Below are 20900 nucleotides of genomic sequence, written 5' to 3'. Positions count from 1 at the left end.
CTGCATAGTATATCATGACACAAACCTAAAGCCTATGACGGACAGCAAGACAAAACTTGTCATCATTTGGTGAGATGCAGGCAGATGAAAAGTTTGGAAATTTCATGCTGAAACATTTTGGAACATATCAAAGCTGCGAGATTAAAGCCTTAAAAGTCACTGAGTTTTGCTGGGGAAAAAAAGCAAAAAAATAAAAATACCAACCCATAACAAACCAATCCTCAGAGATTCAGCTTTGCCTTTATCAGCAGTACTCATGTTCAAAGAGCTTCTTGGCCTGAAAGTATTTGCTCTGTGCAAATCAACAAAAAAGGAAGGATTCCAGAAAGAGTACAAGAATTAACAGAAAACTCTACTCCGTACTTTTGTCTCATTAGGTCCAAGATGTAATCCACCTGAAAGTTGCTTTGATTTGGTAGGAACATATTCCTTTGGAGTCCAAAGGCTTTGATCTCAGGTGTTTAAGTGAGAAAGAACAACTGCGAAGCCTAAAATTAACAGCACAGACCTACAACATTTTTGGTCTGGGGTTGCAGACATATGGAATACTGGAAAACTAACTGATAATCCTTCATTACTACAATAATGCTCATACATTAATAACCATGAACGACAAAGCAAAAACACGTTTGTCTTGTAGTCAGTATGTCAGAGAACAGAAAATGAAGTATTTGGCAAATGAAAAAATTACCAATACAGCTGCAGGAAAAATACAGACGCATTTGACTTGTAGTAAAAAAAAAAAAAAACTCTGGCATGTTAGAAGTTTATTTTACAAACTCAGACTTTACTCTTCTTCTAGACATCTTCACCATCAGTTCCCAATGCTCTTGTTTACTTCATTGGCAAGAAATGCAACTATCACAATAAGTGACATCTGCCAGAAAGGTCAATAAATCTATTAAATCCTGAAGCACAAACCCAAGACTGTTCACGGCTGTACTGATAGCAAAACTAAACCCTCTCACAGGCAATATTGTTCTCGACTGACACGTTTATTCTAGCTGGATGAGAGAGGGTAGTACCAATAGCTGAAGGTACTCTGCTTTTAAATCTTGAGCCTCGGCTTCCACTGTTCAGCATGGTAAACTGCTGTCTTCACTGGAGACATCAAAGCATACTTTTCTTGTGGGTAGTAGGCAACAGTGGTCCTCATGACATTTATGAATAGATGCTATAGGAAGAGAATGGGTGGCATTTCTTTACTAAGAAAATATCACTGCAATTAAAACTATGGAGAAAAGGAATGTGGTTTAGATTATCCACTTTTATTTTTAAATTGCAGTAGTGTTACCTGCCAATTTTCTCCAAGTGAAGAAGTTTCCACCTTTATCAAAGTCCCTATGTAGGAACAGCTGCTTTGTCAATACCACCCAAAATACATGCTTAAATAGCAGAAAATATGATTACCAATAACAGACATCATATATGAGTACTGGCAGAGGGTGTTTGAATCACATTTCTAATTAACTTCTATACAGAAGCAGCTGTAAAGCATTAAAATGCTGATTTGCACTGCAGCTGGCAGATATCTAGATTTTTGACTCCTAGCAGACGAGGACATGTACTTCAAGGTGAGGAGAATAAAAAGCTTGTTTTCCTGCAAAATTCCACTAATAGAAGGTGCATGCATAGGGTTTCTTAGTAGCAAGCAATGCAGTTAGAGTTATTTAATGAGCTGTAATGGAAACCCTGCTCCTCAATTATTTTTTTAAGCTTTAGTTTGCCAGACATCCTTCACTACACAATAATTAGCCAAGAAAGAGGTCATAGTAAACCGGACCTTTTAAAGCCACCTTATCTCCTTTCTAGAAGAATCTTTCAGCCATAGCAACTGATCTTAGAGTAATAAATACAAGATGATGAAAAGTAAACTGGTTAGTTAATTTAGGCTGTCACAAAAAAAGCTGAAGTAAACAACTACAATGGGCCCTCAGGTCCCTTGAAACACTAGAGAATATATTTTTAATACTCTCCAGCCATTGTCTAATGAACAATGCAGGTTTTAGATATCCCTTTTTGAAAGGTATACACAAGTACAGAAATGGTGTTGAAAGATGCATTAAAAATGAATACTCAAAAAAGGAAAACAAAATCGAATCCCATCCCCATTTCACTATGGATCCAAAGCAAGCTCTGTCACTAACAGTTGTCTGAAGTATCCCACACCCACAAGACATTGTCGGAAATGGAGAACAACAAATGACTCTGCATAAGCCAAAAACTGGACATCTGCAACAGGTTTTATTTTATTGCTTCACTCCATTTGGTGCTTACTACCGAACAGTGTGTTGGTGAGTTCACAAATTCACTCCTACACCAGTAGAAATGCTCTGCTGTGCTATCTAAGTCACACCGGAGTTTGGGGAACAAACATCACATCTAGACTGTAGGTCACAACCACTTAACTAACTTTGAAGCCCATTTCACTTCATAATATTTGTGTCACTACCAGAATCAGTGATAGTCACCAAAGCCAAGTCACATTCTACACGGAAAAATTACATTGGTATTGGCTTCTGTCAGAAGCATTTTAATAGTGAAAATCTTAGAACTTGACAGTAGCCTGAGAACTGCTCAACTGTGACTTTACACAGCTGGTAGTGTTAAATCAGCAGACAAATGACCAGGCCCACAAACTGAGCATCACCAAGAACCTGATATCTGTTTCTCTAAATCTCAAAATGAGTATGTTTTATGACAGACAATTTCATCTAATGAAAGCGTGTATTTGTTTTGTCAGACTTCCAAGTCTCTCCACATAGAAGGATCAACCTTCTTCCACTTACCCAAGTGAGATCTCGCTGACAGTTACTTCAAAGCCCTTATGAGAATCTAAACAGACCTGAGATGGTCTGCAATGGATTCTAACAAGGAAAAAACCCTACCTCTTTATTCTGTGACTTAATTTACAAAAATAATCCTTTTATCAGTTAAGACAATAGTTACCACAACTTCTACAAGAGACCTTGAAAGCAATATTTAATAAAAGGTTGTGGGAAAACTGTAGGTGCCTAAGAAAAGCGTAGCTTTTTCTTTTTTTGTAAATATGTTAAGGTAAAAAGCTTTAAAAGAATCATATTCAAAATTCAGTAAGAAAGGCTTTCACCACTTTGTCCTAAGCACAGTCACTCCATATTCAGAGATGTACTAACCAGATGCACTATAGCACATTTAAGAGAAAAAACTTTTACAATGCATGTGCCTAGATGAAAAGATAATATCTTTAGCTGCATAAATCCTTTACTGTTCCATTTAAAGATCAAAAAGAATTCAAGTATTAAACCCTTTTCTATTTCAGAGACTAAGAACATGATTTATTTCAATTAAGGCCTGACAGATGTGGTTAATAGAACAGAGTTGTATTTGCTACATACCTGATGCTGCACCAAATGACACATTAATCACTCCTTGCCTTCCCCTTCAGTACACTACTTAGTGACTTCTGCCCTTCAGACCAAATTATGCTGCATGTGGTTCGGCCAAGTAGCCTTACACACATTTGTTTTTCCATTCAGATTATCCCATACATCTCCCTCCAGGATTACTTGTACTGCAATATAAAGACAGATTTAAAAAGTCACAGGGATTTATCTTTAAAGGGGAAAACAGGGATTTGGTTGCGGCGCTCTCTGACATTCAGTGAATGGATAGGCTCCGAGACTCCCCTGCCAGTAAACGTTCAAGGAAGCCACAGGATGGCATGGAGACAGCACATGGGCACAAAGGAAGATGACCAGCCCTACATGAGGGGAGAGAGCAAACAAAAGGGAAAATGTTGGTCAAGACCAAAGGCTGAGATGACACTGCTTGGGGAAAACACTCCTTGGACTCCTTTATTAAAAGGCCTAAAAGCCTCTTGCTGCCTTTCAAAGATGAGCAGTGGCCATGTGCCAGAGCCTGGGCTTGTAACGTTTCGCTGTCTCCCAAACGTCAAAGAGTAGCTCGAATTCTTAAAGTACAAAGTCCTGCTGCAAACACACAACTAAGAAAAAATTGAGTAAAAGTGGGGAAAGAATAAGAAAAATCTAAAAATGGCCGAACAAATAAATTTTTTCAGGACTCCCAAATAGATATAATTTTCAGAAATTAAAATAAGGCTGGAGGAAACATGGTAGTCTTGGAAGACAGACAAAGCTGAAATCCAGAATCTCCCTAATGACCCCCGCCAAGGGAAAATGAGATCCCATACACCTTGCTTGTAACAAAATTTTCTCCTCAAAATCAAAAATAGCCAAGTATGCATGCCTCTGGGATAACCACATCCTAAAATATACCGTGTTTAAGCTAAAAGCCAGAAGGTTGACTTTGCAAATGTCACTGTCATATTGGGTTAAATATATTCAAGTACTTCAGCTGAAACTGTTACTGCCTCCCGGTCACAGGTGCAGATTTTGACTGGTTACTGCAAGAAGGATGTTAAGTCTTCATGTACTGCCACCATACAGGCACACAATGCCGTAAGGCAGACAGCCCAGCTGGGTTAACACTTCCAGAACAATTCTGATGTTTGGAGACTGCAGTATATTTTCAGCGCTGCCACATTCAACTTTATTACTGTATCACAGTGCTTTGCCTATAACGCATGCTTTATAGATGACTGACGCTGTGGTTCTTATTCTTCAACAAGGGACAACACTTGTTCTAAAACACTGTCATTTATACAAAAGTAGTCTTAAAATGAGTAAGAACAGGCTGTCAGTCAATATGCAAATAACAATGCTGAAACGTGACTTTTACATGAAATTTAAGCACTTAGCCACAATCACTGATTCTGTCAAGCTAAGCCATAAAATAAGATATACTCAAAATATTTCTGAACCACCTGTGTGGCACGTACATTTTCCTCTCTGCACATAGTTAGCCCAAGTACACGGCAAGATGTTTCTTTTAAACGATATTCAGCAATTAAGTCACAGCCTTCTAGCATACAGTAAGTTTACAATGTCTTGAATAATTCAAAATTTTTGATTGCTGCAAAGGGTGAAAAGGTAAAAACCTTACCATGTTTTACAATAAAGGAAGGGCTGAAAAAATACACGATGCCAGTTTGTTCCAGATAAACACACAAATGCAAAAAATTACTTTAAGTTTCAGAGGTATTAGTGTTCCCTAAACAGTTATATCTTTTGGTGACTTGACAAGGGAACTAAGGCATTGGGGCATACAGGATGCCCACTTTATTAGATCTACTCTTCTGATATGTTTGGAATCCCTCATTCTTAAGTTTTTCTTACCTATAAAAGGCATCTTGACTTTCAACACTGCCTCCCTATAACTCCTCATGGACAAATTGAGGAAATCTGGCCTAGATAAGCAGACAGCGAGGTAGACAGAAAACCAGCTGAGCTCTAAGGGTTGTGATCAGCAGTACAAAGCCAAGCTGGAGGCCTGGACTATCACTAGCTGTGCACCCCAGGGGCCAACATCAGGGCTAATACCACTGCACATCTTCATTCAAGACCTGGATGACGGGACTGAGTGCGCACTCAGAAGGTTTGTGGATGATACAAGCCTGGGAGGACTTTGACAAAAGAAATGGGTCAACAGGAACCTTGTGAAGTTCAACAAAGGGAAACGCAAATTCCTGCACCTAGGGAGGAGTAACCTCGTGCGCCAATACTGACTGGGGACCCAGCAGCTGGAAAGGAGCTTTGCAGAAGAGGACCTGGGCGTCTTTGGGTACAAATTGAAGTACAGGAAATACTGCTTAAACATGAGAACTTTTATTTTTTTTTTTTCAAACTAAGTTACTGTAAGAGTGACTGAACAGCAGAACAGGTTCCCCAGAGACATTATGGAGTCTCCATCCTTGGAGATTTTCAAAACTTGAGTGAATAAAATCTTGAGAAAACTACTGTAGCTGAGCCGAGGGGTTGGGTTAGGTGATCTCCAGACATCCACTCCAACTTCGACTATTTGTGATTCTCTATGTGTTCCAGTCCAGCCCCCACCTGAAAGAGATCTCATCTCCAAAATGGACAGAAGAGAGGAGAGTTTGACTTCTGCCTTTCACCCAGCAGTAGTATATACTTGATGTCCCACTGCTGTACAGAGCTACCAAATATCTATCAGGTGAAAAGCAAAGAACATTTAGGCAAGCACCCTGCAAAGAGAAAATGTGCTATCCTCTGCTCCTTCAGCTTAAGGCTGTTCATTTATCTAGCAAGAGACAGAGAACAGTTTTACATTTGTTTATGCACACTTAGAGATAGCTTATACACAGCAGAGGTGTCCACAAGCTACAAGAATTAGATGGAGACCAGCATCCTTTTTGTACAAGGCAGTCACTAAAGATGAACGGCTTGATTTCTCACAACCACAGTCAGATTCACACTGTAGGTCTAGGGACTGAAGCAGACCCTGAAGAATCATGAACTGCCTGTCTATTATTAGTCACCTGCTATCAATAATAAAATGCCATCAGAGCCAATACAAAACCCTGCAGTATTACAAACTGACCTGCATTTCAACTTCTCTTCCTCTCTTCCCATTTCTATGATATAATGGAACCCATTACCACTCAGCAGCATTGTAATTAAATAATCAAAAAGCAAACAAATTTCACATCTGACAGCCCCCAGGAGAAAACTGATATACATGAAAAAAGCATTTTAGTTTACTTAGGGCCATTCTGGTAACAACAAGCTCAGAGGGATATAATTAGTACCCTGCAAGCCAGCATATGAAAAGGCTTAATTTAACTGAGATCAGGACTAAAGAATAGCTATAGAAATTAAAAGTGAAGCCACAAATCCACACAGGACTGCCACAGCTAAGCGTTTTTATGATGAGGAATTCTAAAGTCATAATTCACATGTATTGCATTCTGATTTCCGCTTACCCAGAAGGGTAGGCGTTATTCTGGACCACCCTGAAATAGCTGAGGTTAATCTGAGGAGGTCAGTCTTTGGGTCTTTAGCAGTTCTCGGTAGCAACGCAGGATGAGGCACACAACACTGGGCAGGTTAATTCTGATTCTCCAAGTCTGCTAAATGGGTGTGTCTCCCTCTTCAATATAACCTATATTCTTCCACACATTAAATCCCTACAATTGTTTTGAAATGCTTATGATCAGGAGAAGAAAGTCCTTACATCACAAGCATCCCAAGTAAGTTTGTGAGGGGAAAAAGCATAAGCTATCACAGTCTTACTGGCAATGTCATGCTGATACTAGAGACTGTTAGAGTGAAAAACATCCCCTCAATATTTACTTTGGTGTGACCATGCTGGAAAGCAGCTCCTTTTAAACTAGCTCAACCTAACAAGGGAATCCCCATAAAGAAAGGTTCAAGTGTCAGCAAAGACAGCTGCTGGAGGTGAGAACATGGACCGCAGCTCAAGGCAAACCGGATGCTACCACTGTACTGCATTAGACTGATCCCACTGAGTGGAAGCCTTTCCCAGGACACTACAGCTGATGTGGAATCCAGCACTAAATTTGTTTGAAGTAAGGCTGGATTTTGGTCATTTGCATTATATTACAGGCATACAAAAAATAAAATTCCAACCAGCAAGTTGTTCCAGCACATTTTGATTTTTCAAATACAAAGCAAAGAAAACATTTAAAAAACACAACTCAAAGCTTTTGCTGCTCGCTGTTAAGATTTGCTGTCATCAGGACAGCCTTTTTTGGTTGAAAAATGTTTATTGCTAAAGGTCATAGAATTGTCTCTCAAATAAATTAAGAAATAAATGGCTGTTGACACTTCCAGATGATGATTCATCTGTCCAAGAGCTCCAATAATGCAAAGCCACACAGCTGCCTCTCAGGTATGCTGCAGACCACAGCAGCCACCAACCAACTCCTCAAAACCATCCTCATAGTCACATCAAAAATTCCTCACTCCCAAGCTTAAAAACCAATGAAAAACATATGAAGTAACATCTGTCAGAAAAAACACTGATGTGTGCAAGAGCCAGGTTTCCATACTTACTATTTCTATTATTAGCAAAGTCCTCTTTACTTATGCGAAGCAAAGATTATCTGTGTATGAGACACACAGATGAAAGAGGCCAATGGATTTGCACTATCATCACCACCTCAGAAATCAGTGCAATAGCAGAATGAGAGCGCAACTCTAAGAGAACCTCAAGGGCAGCTCGGCAAAGTCCAGCATGTTTAACCCCAACGCAGGTCAGTACACAAGACATGCTAGCGAGAGGGATATAGTCTCCTTGCCAGGGAAAGCCAAGTTCTTCAAGGTTAGTCTTTTTAAAGAGTTATTGAAGTGCTAGAGGTCTGTTTAGACAACCCTCAAGTGAAAGGCCATCATGAGATACAGCAGAATATATCTGATATTTTATCTTGTAAGGGTAACCTCTCGATAAAAAAAATTAATAATAGATTTTTATTGAGCGATTATCCTTTTCATCTTTTGCTTTTCACTGGAGTTTATGATGACTGTTTACTGATCTCTTTGGGAAGAAGCTGACATTTACTGTTCATACTATGCCTCTCTGATCTCAAATGTGGCCTCTACTATCACTGTGTCCAACAGTGATTCTGTAGTTTTAGAAGAAAGCTTCCATTACAAATTTATGAGACTAGTGTTTGAAACAAGCACAGCATTCCACCTTGCAGACAATACAGAGGACTAATCATTTATGATTTTCAAAGAAAATCAAGAAATCTTTCCTCATTCTTTTTACTGCTCATTGGTTCTGTGGCACAGCAGTGACGATCATCAGCTTGGACACAGGGTTTTTATCAGCTGCCCAATTTAATCATGAGAAACAGATAACCAGAGCAGTGGCTTAACAGTCCAAATCCAAGAATGCACCCTCTTCAAACATACAACATGGGAAGTAAAAGTTTTTCCTAGACCCTCCGTTCCTTCATGCAGTTCTGTTTGACATGTTACATTATCAATTCTCAGGCATTGGGTTGAAGTGTTTGTTGGGGGGTTTTTTTAAATACATACAATGGATAAATTAAAACCAGAAACTTGTAACCAGCAGCCTTTCAAGTCGAGGATCACGCGTTTAGGATCCTTCTAAGGACTGAGGATCTATTTAAACCCAAGGATAGATGTGGAAGTCAAGCCCAGCATGGTTAAGGAGGAACGCTGACTGCTGGAAAAGGTGCAGTAGCCAGCAGGAAACGCTACAGTACAAATACAGAACTGACAGTAGCAAAGGAAAAGTGTTTCATCCTAACCAGTAACTGTCCCAACACGCATAGATCAACTGAGCTAGCAGGAAAACACCAGTTGGAAAAAAACCAGTTTTTATTAGCAGTTTCTTTGCCTGTGTGCTGTTCTCTTCCCTTGACAATTTAGCTCACTGTCCAACACCACTAGTCTTATACGGAGAGATGCTGTGCACAAATTAATCTCAGCTACTTCTTGCAACCTTTGTATGAAAGATGGATGACTGACAGAGAAGAGCTTGCATCTTATCAGAGGCAGGTGGAACAGAGCAAGAATGAGCCAGACAAACAGCACGTGTACAGACTGATGAGGAGCAGGGGCGGGAGAGCCAGAGTGCTCTCTTTCGCCTGGTCAGAAGGGCACATCTAGAGAACAAGGAAAATAGACCCACAGGAAACCAGATTTCATTACTTCCACTTCTCTCCAAAGAAACTTGTTTGTACAATTCAGCTGTGGTTACAGCATGAGCTTGTCTAATTTGCTTCTAGACTGAGTAGCAATAAAGAGACCTTGTTAGGAGGGTGGTGTTTTTTTTCTCCCCAGCTTAGTCTGAAAATCCTCTAAAGAAATACTTATTTCATATAACATTGATTTGTTCAAACCAGCATGCCTTGCTTGCAAACTAATTAGAGAGGTACTTTAGAACAAATACTATAGCTGTTGGGTAGTGCTTATTTGAAAGTCAGTATAGGTCAGAACACCAAATACTCACAAGCTTGTTTCCAAGCTCATTTTAGGAGCTTCCTGTGTGTCAGACTTTTGGAGGTGTATCCTTTAGTATCTGGTAGAGAGCTCTGTTCCCCCAGTTGAGTAATTTCAGTGGTAGAACTCTTGAACTCTGCAGCTCATAAAACTAAATAGTCTAAGTAATTTTAAAGGAGAAAATAGAGTTGCTAGATCTGATCATACCCCTTTAAAGTCATTCTATCCTCTTCAACACAGGAGAACACCAACTCCTTCAGAGAACTTCCCATGCGATCTTCCGAACTATGCAGTGTCTACATGATAGAGGCATTCATTCCTCCTTCACTTAATTGCCTTTTCCACCATAGCAGGAGTACAAACTACAAGACAAAGTCTAGCTTGATTTATATCACATAGCATTTAAATGGTTGAGAGAAAAAGATCCCTTGCCTTTCTGCTACAGAACAAGCAAATTCAGCAACTACATCTACATATTGCTGCTGCAATTACAAGCAGTTATTCCATTTGTGGTGATGCGTTATGCCACTGACTATACGTCTTTGCATGTAGCACTTAAACCCAATCCAAAATAACTGCTCCTGGCAATGCAGTACAAAATAAAAAGTGTAGTTGCAAGCAAGTCAGCAAGTGAGAGCAGTCAAAGTTTTGGATGTTGCAGTTCTACTTTTCAGGAGCACAAGATTCAGGAGAAAAGCCAAATCATAGGCAGTCCAAGACGGAAACCTTTTATCAAGACTTCTTTTACCATTTTCTGTGTCTAGAAAGAAAAAAAAGCAGAACATGAGGAGTGAGCTATTCTTGGTGTTTTTTTGTTTGGTTGGGTTTTTTTTGTATTCCAAACATCAGATATTTAACCCTGAGGTTAAATGTTAAGGACTACATAGGCCCTTAGCAGGATATTAAATCCAGCTTCCCTATTTATTCATTGTCCAAAACACAGGCCAGCCCATGCCATCAGCAGCTAAACCAGCACAAACTGAACATGGAACATGAGGTTTTTTGCTAGACTTTTGGCCTTTCAAATGTACTGAAGCAAGGTTCACCAGAGCTCTGCTGCTGGCAAGCAAAAAACCTCATTATACACATATTTGCAAGTTCACTGATCCCGTAGGTAGGTAAACATAGGTGGAGCGTTACATACGAATTATCGTACCTCTGTCACTGAAGTCATCCACCAGCACTATCTCTGCTATCAGCTCAGGAGGGGAGCGGTTTAGGACGCTGTGCACTGTCCGGAGGAGAGAGGACCATCCTTCGTTGTGGAACGGTATTATCACGCTAGTGTTTGGAAGCTTCTCCAGGTATAGCTTATTCTTGCAGCTGGACATAGATAGAGGAAGGTTAAAAGGCAGTGCCAAAAAACACCAGCACTTCCATATTAATTACCATTAAGTAACTTGGTTCATTCTTTACTCGTCAAATTGATGCAAAGTGCCTGAAAAAGCCCCACTTATCAAGCCAGTGTTGACCTGACCTAGTCTACCTGGCCAAAACAACACCATTCTATATGAAGTGGGGACTGTTCATGGCCAGTAAGTGACACTTAGTGACACAGAGGGATCTATTAGGTGCTGAAACTGCAGGTGTAACTTAGGATACAGAATTCTCAAAAATACTTGTTTTTCCTGTCCTTACACCTCAAAGATCATGAGGAGGAGGAGTTTCTACAAAGCTGTGTCAGAAGTTGAATGTATCTGTTCTAGGCACTATCAGTACATTGGCTTAGCTTGCTTACTCCTCGTTTTCAGAGAAGCAAATCACTCTAATCATATGTTTAACTGCCATCCAAAAATTTTTAATGAAATGTGCAGAAGTAAGGATTTTGTATGACAGCACCTTCCCTAAACAGTCCCAGAAGTTCAAGCTTTTGTGAACGATAGATAGAAGAGACCGAATAATTGCATGGTAAGAACTGCTACATAAACAAACCCACCTCCTTCAGCAATATATCAACTGCCAACCCCTACCAAAGGCTTCCTTTGTCATGCTGGACAAATTATTCAAATCATATTTTTCCTAACCAATCAATCTTGTCGTCTTCATTTTTCAGCAGGTCTAGTTTGACACCTGGGATCAGTTCTGCAGACAGAAGGCAAGAAAGCTGGGCTTTGAACACAAAGCACTGCAGAACTTGGGTAAGGCTGGAGAGTCAGCTCTGCAGAGTCCCCATATGGGCCCCTTGAATTTGGGGGTATTTCTCCACAGCATTAACCTTCTTAATTTTGTAATAGGGGTAATGCTCTCTTGCCTTGTGGAGTGTTTTCAAGGTAGTTCTATGAAGAAAAGTCAAACTGCAGCAAGCAGTGCAGTGTTTATTTTCCTGCAGGCGTGGCCCTAACAGTAGACTTTAAACATTGTTGAACAGGTAAGATCTAAGGCCATACAATAAACAATTGTAGTTAAAAAATATCCAGGAACTGTTCAGTAGAGGACAAAAATCGATTTCATTCCCAGAACACCACATGTCCAGTGCAAAACAGAGGTGGCTACGTGAACAGAGATTTTTAGAATTTATTAATGACATTGCCAGCAGGGCAGGCTGCCCTCTTCGCACTTCCATGGATGGGAGGCCATAGTCCGCTCCCTGCCCTGCCACAATGCCGGACCTCCCGCACAGCGTGCGCCAGAGCTGACGTGCAGGCTCCCTCCTCCCAGGCACTTGGTGAGGCTTTCACTACGGGCACAATGCAGTGCCTGCACGCAGGTAATTCCCTCCCTGTTCCCAGGAAGGGCAGATGGGAATGAAAGCAGCTCTGGCAGTGGCAGCTTTTTCCTGGTACCTTTCCCAGGGAAGGGAGGAGGATGCACCTATGTTATACAAGCTCAATAAATCTGTGATTACAGGAAGTGACTGCGGTGCCTGCATGAAAGGACAGTAGCTTATTCTGGGTCTAATGAATTGTCTTGGGGTTCTGCCAAGAGCTTGCAGGCTATGGCTGCAATGAACAGATGCAAAATGCAAAATAAAGCTGCATGGACTGCTTTCATCCCATCCTTGGCACTACAATCTTAACCTTCTTCCGAGATAGCTACTAGCTATAATTCTGTTCCAATATGAAACAAGAGCCCCCAAATCTCTCACTCTTCTTAAACTGGAATTCTCATTTTCTAACTTTAACAAGTGGCAAACTTTAGCTATTAAGTTTAACCATTAAGCATGGAGAGAAATTGTTTCCCTCCAGCTACCACATCTACAATTGCTTTACAAGACCTGCAAAATTAGTATTTAATATTAAAAAAACCCAGAAGCACTTAAAGGAAATGTTAGCAGGGGAAGACACAACTGTTGAAACAAACAACTGTATGCTTGCACCAGGTAGATCCAGTACATGCCCTCCCTCAACCCCTCGATTCCCATGAGTAACAGAAAGCAGAGGTGACACTATTTGGTATATAAAGGTTCACACAAACCATCTCAGAAGTGAGCAAACACATTTGCTGCTGCTTTGTCCTTCCCCACTCAGGCCAGCGGTGGGGAGAACCCCAACTGTGGCCCCAAAGCTTAGGACAGGATAGATGCTGCATTTTTCCCCAGTTCTTCTCACATTCCCCGCTGTCTGCAGGCACATCTCCAAACAACAAAGTCTCTATTATCTCTTACCATGTGTAAACAGCCAGGTAAAGTAAGTGCTCTAAAACACAGCTCACTTCTTTCTATAATGCTCTTTATGGACTTCGTCTCAGCCAAACTTTGTTATAAATCTCCTTCATCAAGCTCCCAAATAACACAAACCATACCATTTCAAGGATATCTTTTTTAGTAGGCACAGGGAATGCACAAGAGACCTTTTCAGTCATGAATTCCTTTACTGCAAATCTCCATTATATATAACCCCACTCCTTGCCCAGCTAATCCTAGCACCCACATACACACTGTTTATCCTCTCCTTGAGACTTTTGCAATTATCATAGAATCACAGAATAGTTTGGGTTGGAAGGGACCTTAAATATCATCTAGTTCCACCCCTGCTGCCATGGGCAGGGACACCCTCCACTAGACCAGATTGCCCAGAGCCCCATCCGACCTGGCCTTGAACACTTCCAGGGAGGGGGCTTCCACAGCTTCTCTGGGCAACCTGTTCCAGTGCCTCTCCACCCTCATAGAGAAGAATTTCTTCCTAATATCTCATCTAAATCTCCCCTCCTTCAGCTTAAGGCCATCACCCCTTGTCCTATCACTCCATGCTCTTGTAAACAGCCCCTCTCCAGCTTTCCTGCAGGCCCTTTTATGTACTGGAAGGTGCTGTAAAGTCTCCCCAGAGTCTTCTCCAGGCTGAACAACCCCAACTCTCTCAGCCTGTCTGCACAGGAGAGGTGCTCCAGCCCTCTCATCACCTTTGTGGCCTCCTCTGGACTCACTCCAACAGCTCCATGTCTTTCTTTTACTGGGGACCCCAAAGCTGGATGCAGTACTCCAGGTGGGGTCTCACCAGAGCAGAGGCAGAGAATCACCTCCTTTGACCTGTTGGTCATACTGGTTTTGATACAGTTGTCTTTCTGGGCTGCAAGCACACATTGCTGGGTCACGTTGAGCTTCTCATCCACCCTCAAGTCCTTCTCCTCGGGGCTGCTCTCAATCCATTCTCTGCCCAGCCCATATCTGTCCTTGAGATTGCCCTGATCCATGTGCAGGAGCTTGCTCTTGGCCTTGTTGAACTTTATGAAGTTCACACGGGCCCATCCCTCAAACCTGTCAAGGTCCTTCTGGCTGGCTCACTACACTGGGGGAAAAGGATGTGTCAAGCAATAAGCAAACCAGCTACAGCAGTCTCATTAATCACAGCTTAAGGTGTTGGTGACCCAGTCACTTATTAATTTTCACTGGGGACTGGAGTTAGAAGTTTCACATTTTAAAAAAGTTTAAAGAGCAGGATTATCAATGAGGAGTCAGCCACTTTGGGAAACAATGGGGAACATGAGGTAATTATTAAATCCTCAGAAGAGGAAATACTGGCATTGTCTGAAGTTTAAATTCTCAGAGGTCATGGCATCCTCTGTAAGTGGAAACCAGGCATAATTTAGGTTAGCAAACTCAAACTGTATTTCCTAGAACTTGAGTACAGGCTGATCAACAAGCATCTTCAGTTACCCGATTTATCTCTATGTTTAAACATTTCAGCTGCATGCCTAAAATATTTATGGAGCTATACTCACTACTCTGGTTTATGAGTATATATTGAGAAAGGGTGTCAAGCCAGTGTATTTGATTAGTTTGCTGTGACAGCTGAAGAGGTAATCTCTCAAATGTGCATCTAACAAATTATAAAGCCCGACTTCTGGAAATAATATTTAATGAATAAAGTAGATGTTGAATTCAGATTCACGAAATTGTGATAAAAATGGCTTTACACAAAACAAGCTTTCATTCAAAAGTCTAACAATGCTTTCAGATTAAGAACTGCACAGATAATATTTAAAAACCTCTTTGCTTTGTATAAACAAGGGTTAAGACTTAAGTGAAGCACTTTTGCTAATGAAAAACTCCTTCTGGCTTGCATAAAATCCAGTTTGACACCATCCTAAGGAATAATGTCCAAAAATAGATGAACTCAAAAGCCAGCATTCAATTGGAACTAGTTTCTACTCGTAAACCCTGATGAGGTTTTTATGAGGAAGATGTCTAAAACTAATTCATAAATCAGAAGGATTTCTAACAAAACTCTTCATACATAGTTGAGTGGAGCTACTCAAATCTTGTTCTGCTCCTGAGCATTTCATGGCCATTTCCAGCTAGCAGCCAACATAAGAACTGACAGAGTGTTTAGTGACAAAGTCATCACTTAGGGCATTTGTCAACCGAGTCCAATATTTACATCAGTTTCCACTACAGAAAGAAATAGCTCCACCTTATTAATTGCTAGAAGTTGTTGGCTACATCAGTGGGCTCAGGAACTGAGCTGTCATGTTGCAAGAGGTGAAGGAAGGAGCCACCTCTGGGTGAAGTTCAAGATCTCTTCTGCGCAGGGTTGTACTTTTCCAGTAATTTTAAATCTTCTGGAATCAAAAGGGGACTTGTTTCCCAGATTTGGTTTCCTCTATTTCCGATTGTAATTACTATACACTGTCCTTTAATAAGGAGACAGCAGGACCCAGCTGTGAAAGGACTATGTTTGATGAACAAAGGTATGAGAGTCCGTAATAACAAAAAGAGAGCACACTCCTGCAGAAGTGGTAATTTAGGGCTTTCACTCGTAGAAATGCAAGCTATATACTCACTTTGGATGTCTGATGTCTGGAAGGGAACGATTCAGAGAAATTTTATCACTCACAAAGATATTAAAGCCATTTTCCCTGTATGCCTGGTCCACTCGCTCTGCGTCAGTCATTGGGTAAGGTTTTCCCTGTTCTCCATTTCCTACAGACAGAAAGTAAACATGCATCATTACTACTAATTGGTGCTTAACTGACCAGAAACTAATCCATATATCAAAAGGAGAGCAGTCATCTTACAGACCTTTGAAAAATCCCTTCATTAGTTTTGTGCTCTATGTCATATTTAGCACTGGGTCAACCATGTCAACATAACAATTTTATTTCATAAGCAGTTTTGCTACAAACCACTCAGCTGTGCAAACTGTGGAAGTTAAATGTCTTCCTTCCAACATCAGAAACAGATGAAGGGGCTATGGCAACGCTGGGGAGGATCTACAGAATGTTTTTTTGTTTCACTGCAGGAAGAATACATATGGTTTGAATACCTCATCGCTGTTGTTTTTCAGCACAGATGGATATGTATATTTAACAACCTGAGCTCTTGCACAGAGGAGGTAGAGCCCTTGCAGACACACCAGTGTAAAGCTGTGATGTTCAAAATGGGCCCTTTTATGTGATTCAAGATAAAATCCAGAACTATGGAATAAAACTTGCATGAGTGTTATGATGTAGAACATTTTTCTTATCTCTCCTCTTCCTTTCTGGATCTCCCACCTTTGGGAGAGGTACAGGCACACATTTTTTGGTAAACTTTTTAAAAATCAATACTGCACCTATCCTAAAAATACCAAGATGTTACCAACATTTTCACCTGGTTGAAAAAATTGTTATTGTGAAGTTGGGGGAAGAGAGTTTAACTGGGATTAACACACAGTAACTGTTGCACCATGGCAAGAACATCGTTCTTGACCCTGAAGTTGAGCATGCTGTTCTGCACTCAGCCTACCAAATAAACTAAATTACAATTTGTATTAAAACATTTTTATAGTAATCTTACATACCTACACGCTCAGAGTCCCTCCTTATAGCTTCTTTGTTATGCCAGTCCTTTTTCCTTTCTCCATCACCAAAGTAAGGGTCCTTCTTTTGTCTCACGTATGATGCCTTTTAAACAAAAGATTAGATATATTAAATAGACAACATGTGAAACCTTTCCCTAAAAGCCTTCCCTTCCTGTAAGGGGAGATTAAATATCCTCCTTAAGGTAAGGCCATCACAAATAGTTTTTACTCTGAAAGGGGTGAGGGAGGAAGCCAGTTTTGCTTGCCTCAGAACAGTACTTTATCTATAGTGTTAAGTGATTTTTTTATTTTTTTTTTTCAGGGCACCATCATGTATGCAGACCAGTATTCTTAATCAGGGAATCTATTAAAACCCCCCATTTTCATTTTGAAAACATCCAATACATCTTACATCCTATTTAATTAACAATAAAGCTGTAATGGGAGACCTATTGCAGGATCATTATTAACGAGCACACTACTATACCTGAATAAAATCAAAATAAGATTTAAAAGGTCATTTATTAAAAGTCTTGCTGCTCAACTTAAAAGCAAATTTTACATAAGGCATGAGCCTGCGCTGAACCCAATTAGAGCTCCTCTTTTCATGATGTTGTTCCTGAAATTCAAAAGCAATGAGTGCTTTGGGAACAAGTTAGCGAATGAAAGATAGGGTGAATTCAGGATCAAAGAGACTATGGTGTGTGGAAAGAAAACCATGATACATCTCAAACACTGACATCCCCCAAATCCAAGGGAAATATAGATATGATATATTTAAGCAGGGTTTAGGGTCAAGAAGAGAACATCTTCTCTGAGAATGAGTTTTCAATTATGTTGTAATATGCTGGTAGAGTATAAGTGCAAGTCATTTGTAGCATTATTATTGCAGAAATAGTTACACAAAGAACTTAAAGGTTTTTCCCTTTTAATTTCTTGTGACTGCAGAGAGAACTCCACACGCTAGAACTTCCTAGAAAGGAAAAAAAAAAAGCTTCCCTCCCTGGAGGGCAAGAGGTTTAAAGTCTCACTAATGGGTCAATCAAACCAAATAACCACCAAAAAGCAACGGTTGGCATAGTAACCTTGCAGGGTTATCAGGCATCTTTGGCATCTGGGACACAGACATCATTTGCCTGACTAGTTAAATTACGAACTCTTTATTTTCATGCTTAAATTTGTCTTGGGAAAATAGGACATTTGGACGTTTCACTTGCTATTCCAAGACACTAGACTTCAGCCTGACGGAGGTCACCTCACTGCAGTTTGACAGATGAGCTCTGGTGAACCCTACTGTGAAGGTTTAGCAGATTATCCCCATCACATCACCCCTCTTCTACAAGAGTCAGCAGGAAGGGAACACTTGCTGGTGCTTTTCCACTCCAGCTCAGAGCCCTGTGTATTAGCTTACAAAGCCATCAGTGAAGACAGGTTTCAGCTAAGATGTCAAAGTGAACAAGAGCGGCCAAATGCAGGTGCCTGCTCTGCTTCGCCTGCTCTGTTACAGATGGTAACTCTTAGCAAAGGAACTGCATGAAAACCTTGCGTTGTGCTGGTTGCATTACCGTGCCAAAGTATAATAAACCAGTGGTCTAAAACTAATAGAGCTCAGTCTGATTTAAAAGCTGGCCTGTGAACTATTAGAACTTATTTGTGGGCTTGGATTTTTTTTTTTCCATGTAAGAGATTTTGAATTATTCTAGATCCTTTCAATCAAGGATCATAAAATGATTTATACTCAGCTTCTCGACTATCTGACAAGACGTTTTGTAGATGGTAACATACCTGGCAGAAATCAAGTTTCATCCATGAAACCAGACACTCAGTTACACATTTCAATTAACTAATATCAATACTCAGAGCATTCCCCTCCCTGCTCCCTGCAATTTAATTTTATTTTCACTGAAGAAGAGCTGATGGGCATTCAAGATGGACAAGTCAGTCACGCAGCTGGTTCATGACGTGAACAAGTATAAAGGAACTTCCACTTGTGCTACCTGGAGCTAACAAGAATATTCTATGAAAAATATTTATGATGCAGGAAGATGGAGGGAGAGGAATTCTCAGGGTGGCACAGGAAGAGCATGACCACACTACAGGATGTGAATAACTGCTGAAAACCAGACAACTGCCAGAAAAGGACAGTTACACAGAAACTGGGAGTGTACCTTCCTGAATTTCACTCTGCACATATGAGAACATAAAATGAAGATCACCACCAGCAATCCAATGTCTTCAGTTCACTTCTGACTACATGTGTTGAAGACTTGCATTTGCTGAGGGACAGAGGTTTCATGAGAGGCACTGCAAAAGCCTCACCGATTCCCATCACGCAGGAACAGGCAAGCGCAGCTCCAGAGCAGCAGAGCTGTGGTGAAGAACCACTCTCCCCTCTTCTGGGGGGGGCTTCTAACCACCCCTGAACTCATCAGATATAAATATCAAACTAAATTGCTTAAACTGCCTTGTGGTTTTCAAGCCATCCATTAAATACCACTGTTCTCATGTGAATTTCTACCTGCTGATAATGAGAAAGTACCTCTAAGTGTCAAGATGAACGTGTGAGCCAGGAACCAAACATGTAAGAAAGCACTGGGAGCGCAAACTGAACGCAGTGGACAACAGCACTTCTGGGGAAAATGAAGCGTGCACCTAGTCCTTGGGTCAATCTGACACTGATGTCAGCAGTGTGATCACAAGAGCATCTTGAAAAACATACAGGGTATATGCCAACACCAGTCAGAAACCTCATGTTTGCTGCACTGCAGGAGGTTGCTGCTGCTTTTGCATAGAGGGTGCACGCAGAGATGGTTTGAGATGCTTCCTCAGGGTGTGGTGAGCCAGGGCACGGCCTGGGCGAGGCACAGGCAAACCCAGCTCCAGCATCTACCCGTGGCTCTGTCCGACCAAATGTTCACACAAATACTTTATGAAAACTATGCCTGACTTTCACTACCTCACATCACAATGTGAGCAGGTCTGGATGACAGCTATGTGACAGACAGTAGAAGTGGCCGCTTGGTTATTTTTGGTGTAAAATGGATCAAATTTTCAGCACCATGAAGCAGCCACCCTGTGCTACTGCAACAGTCCAGCATGTCTACTTGTCTGGCCCACCATAGTGGTTTCTAACTATTCAGACAACATGCTGCCCGCCTGATCATCCCCACTAAATAACCCACAGAGCACGCTGTTGCTCTGTGAAATTTTTGCCTCTGTTTTGCAAGATCCCTGCTTTGCCAGGCCTACTCACCGGCCAGTTTCCTCTCCAGGATACTCCCCTGCCAGGAAAAGCCCTGGAAAGCTCTCGCAGATCAGAGCGTCTCCTTGCCAGGAGAGTTTTGCCAACTTTCTGAGCGCTAAGCTTGAGCACAAGTGTCATACTGGGCACAGGAACAACTGGCAAGTCTGAAACATCAATATTTTAAGTCTCTCTTGTTTATAGCACTCTGGACTGAATAAGCACACCAGGAGGATCATTTACAACACCACTACCCATTCTGCCATTTGCAGCCATTCAACATATGTAAACCCCTTCCCAGCAGTTACACCAGAAATCCACCCACCACTGAAGAGAAGAGCATTGTAACAGTGTCTAGGGACTAGATCTAAAAGGAGAAATAGTACAACTCTGAGCCTCACGACACCCACTCTGCACATGGTAACCCAGCACCCTGTGCCAAGTCCCTACCAGGTGACCAGGGGAAGTCAGACACGCTGGGGAAAAAGAGGAAAAAGGACACCCACCAGCAAAAAGACATCCAAACTGCCTAACAGGACACTGGTAAGAGTGTTTTAAATCTCATGACTCCTTGGGACTCAGGCAACT

General features: G+C 41.1%; 1 protein-coding gene across 1 annotated transcript in view; it reads right to left on the bottom strand.

Moving 5' to 3' along the window:
* The window catches only part of GALNT10 (polypeptide N-acetylgalactosaminyltransferase 10), a 90052-nt gene that overhangs the window by 30791 nt on the left and 38361 nt on the right, over positions 1–20900 (bottom strand). Inside the window, exons 2-4 of the mRNA XM_054841774.1 lie at positions 17072–17174; positions 16074–16212; positions 11011–11177 (exon numbers count right to left, since the gene is read on the bottom strand). Coding sequence (XP_054697749.1) covers positions 11011–11177; positions 16074–16212; positions 17072–17174 — 409 coding nt within the window. The remainder of the gene's footprint in view (positions 1–11010; positions 11178–16073; positions 16213–17071; positions 17175–20900) is intronic.

This window comes from Grus americana, chromosome 14, assembly GCF_028858705.1.
Source record: "Grus americana isolate bGruAme1 chromosome 14, bGruAme1.mat, whole genome shotgun sequence".
Lineage (NCBI taxonomy): Eukaryota > Metazoa > Chordata > Aves > Gruiformes > Gruidae > Grus > Grus americana.
The sequence above is the reverse complement of the archived record's forward strand: the minus strand, read 5'-3'. Positions and strand labels throughout refer to the sequence as shown.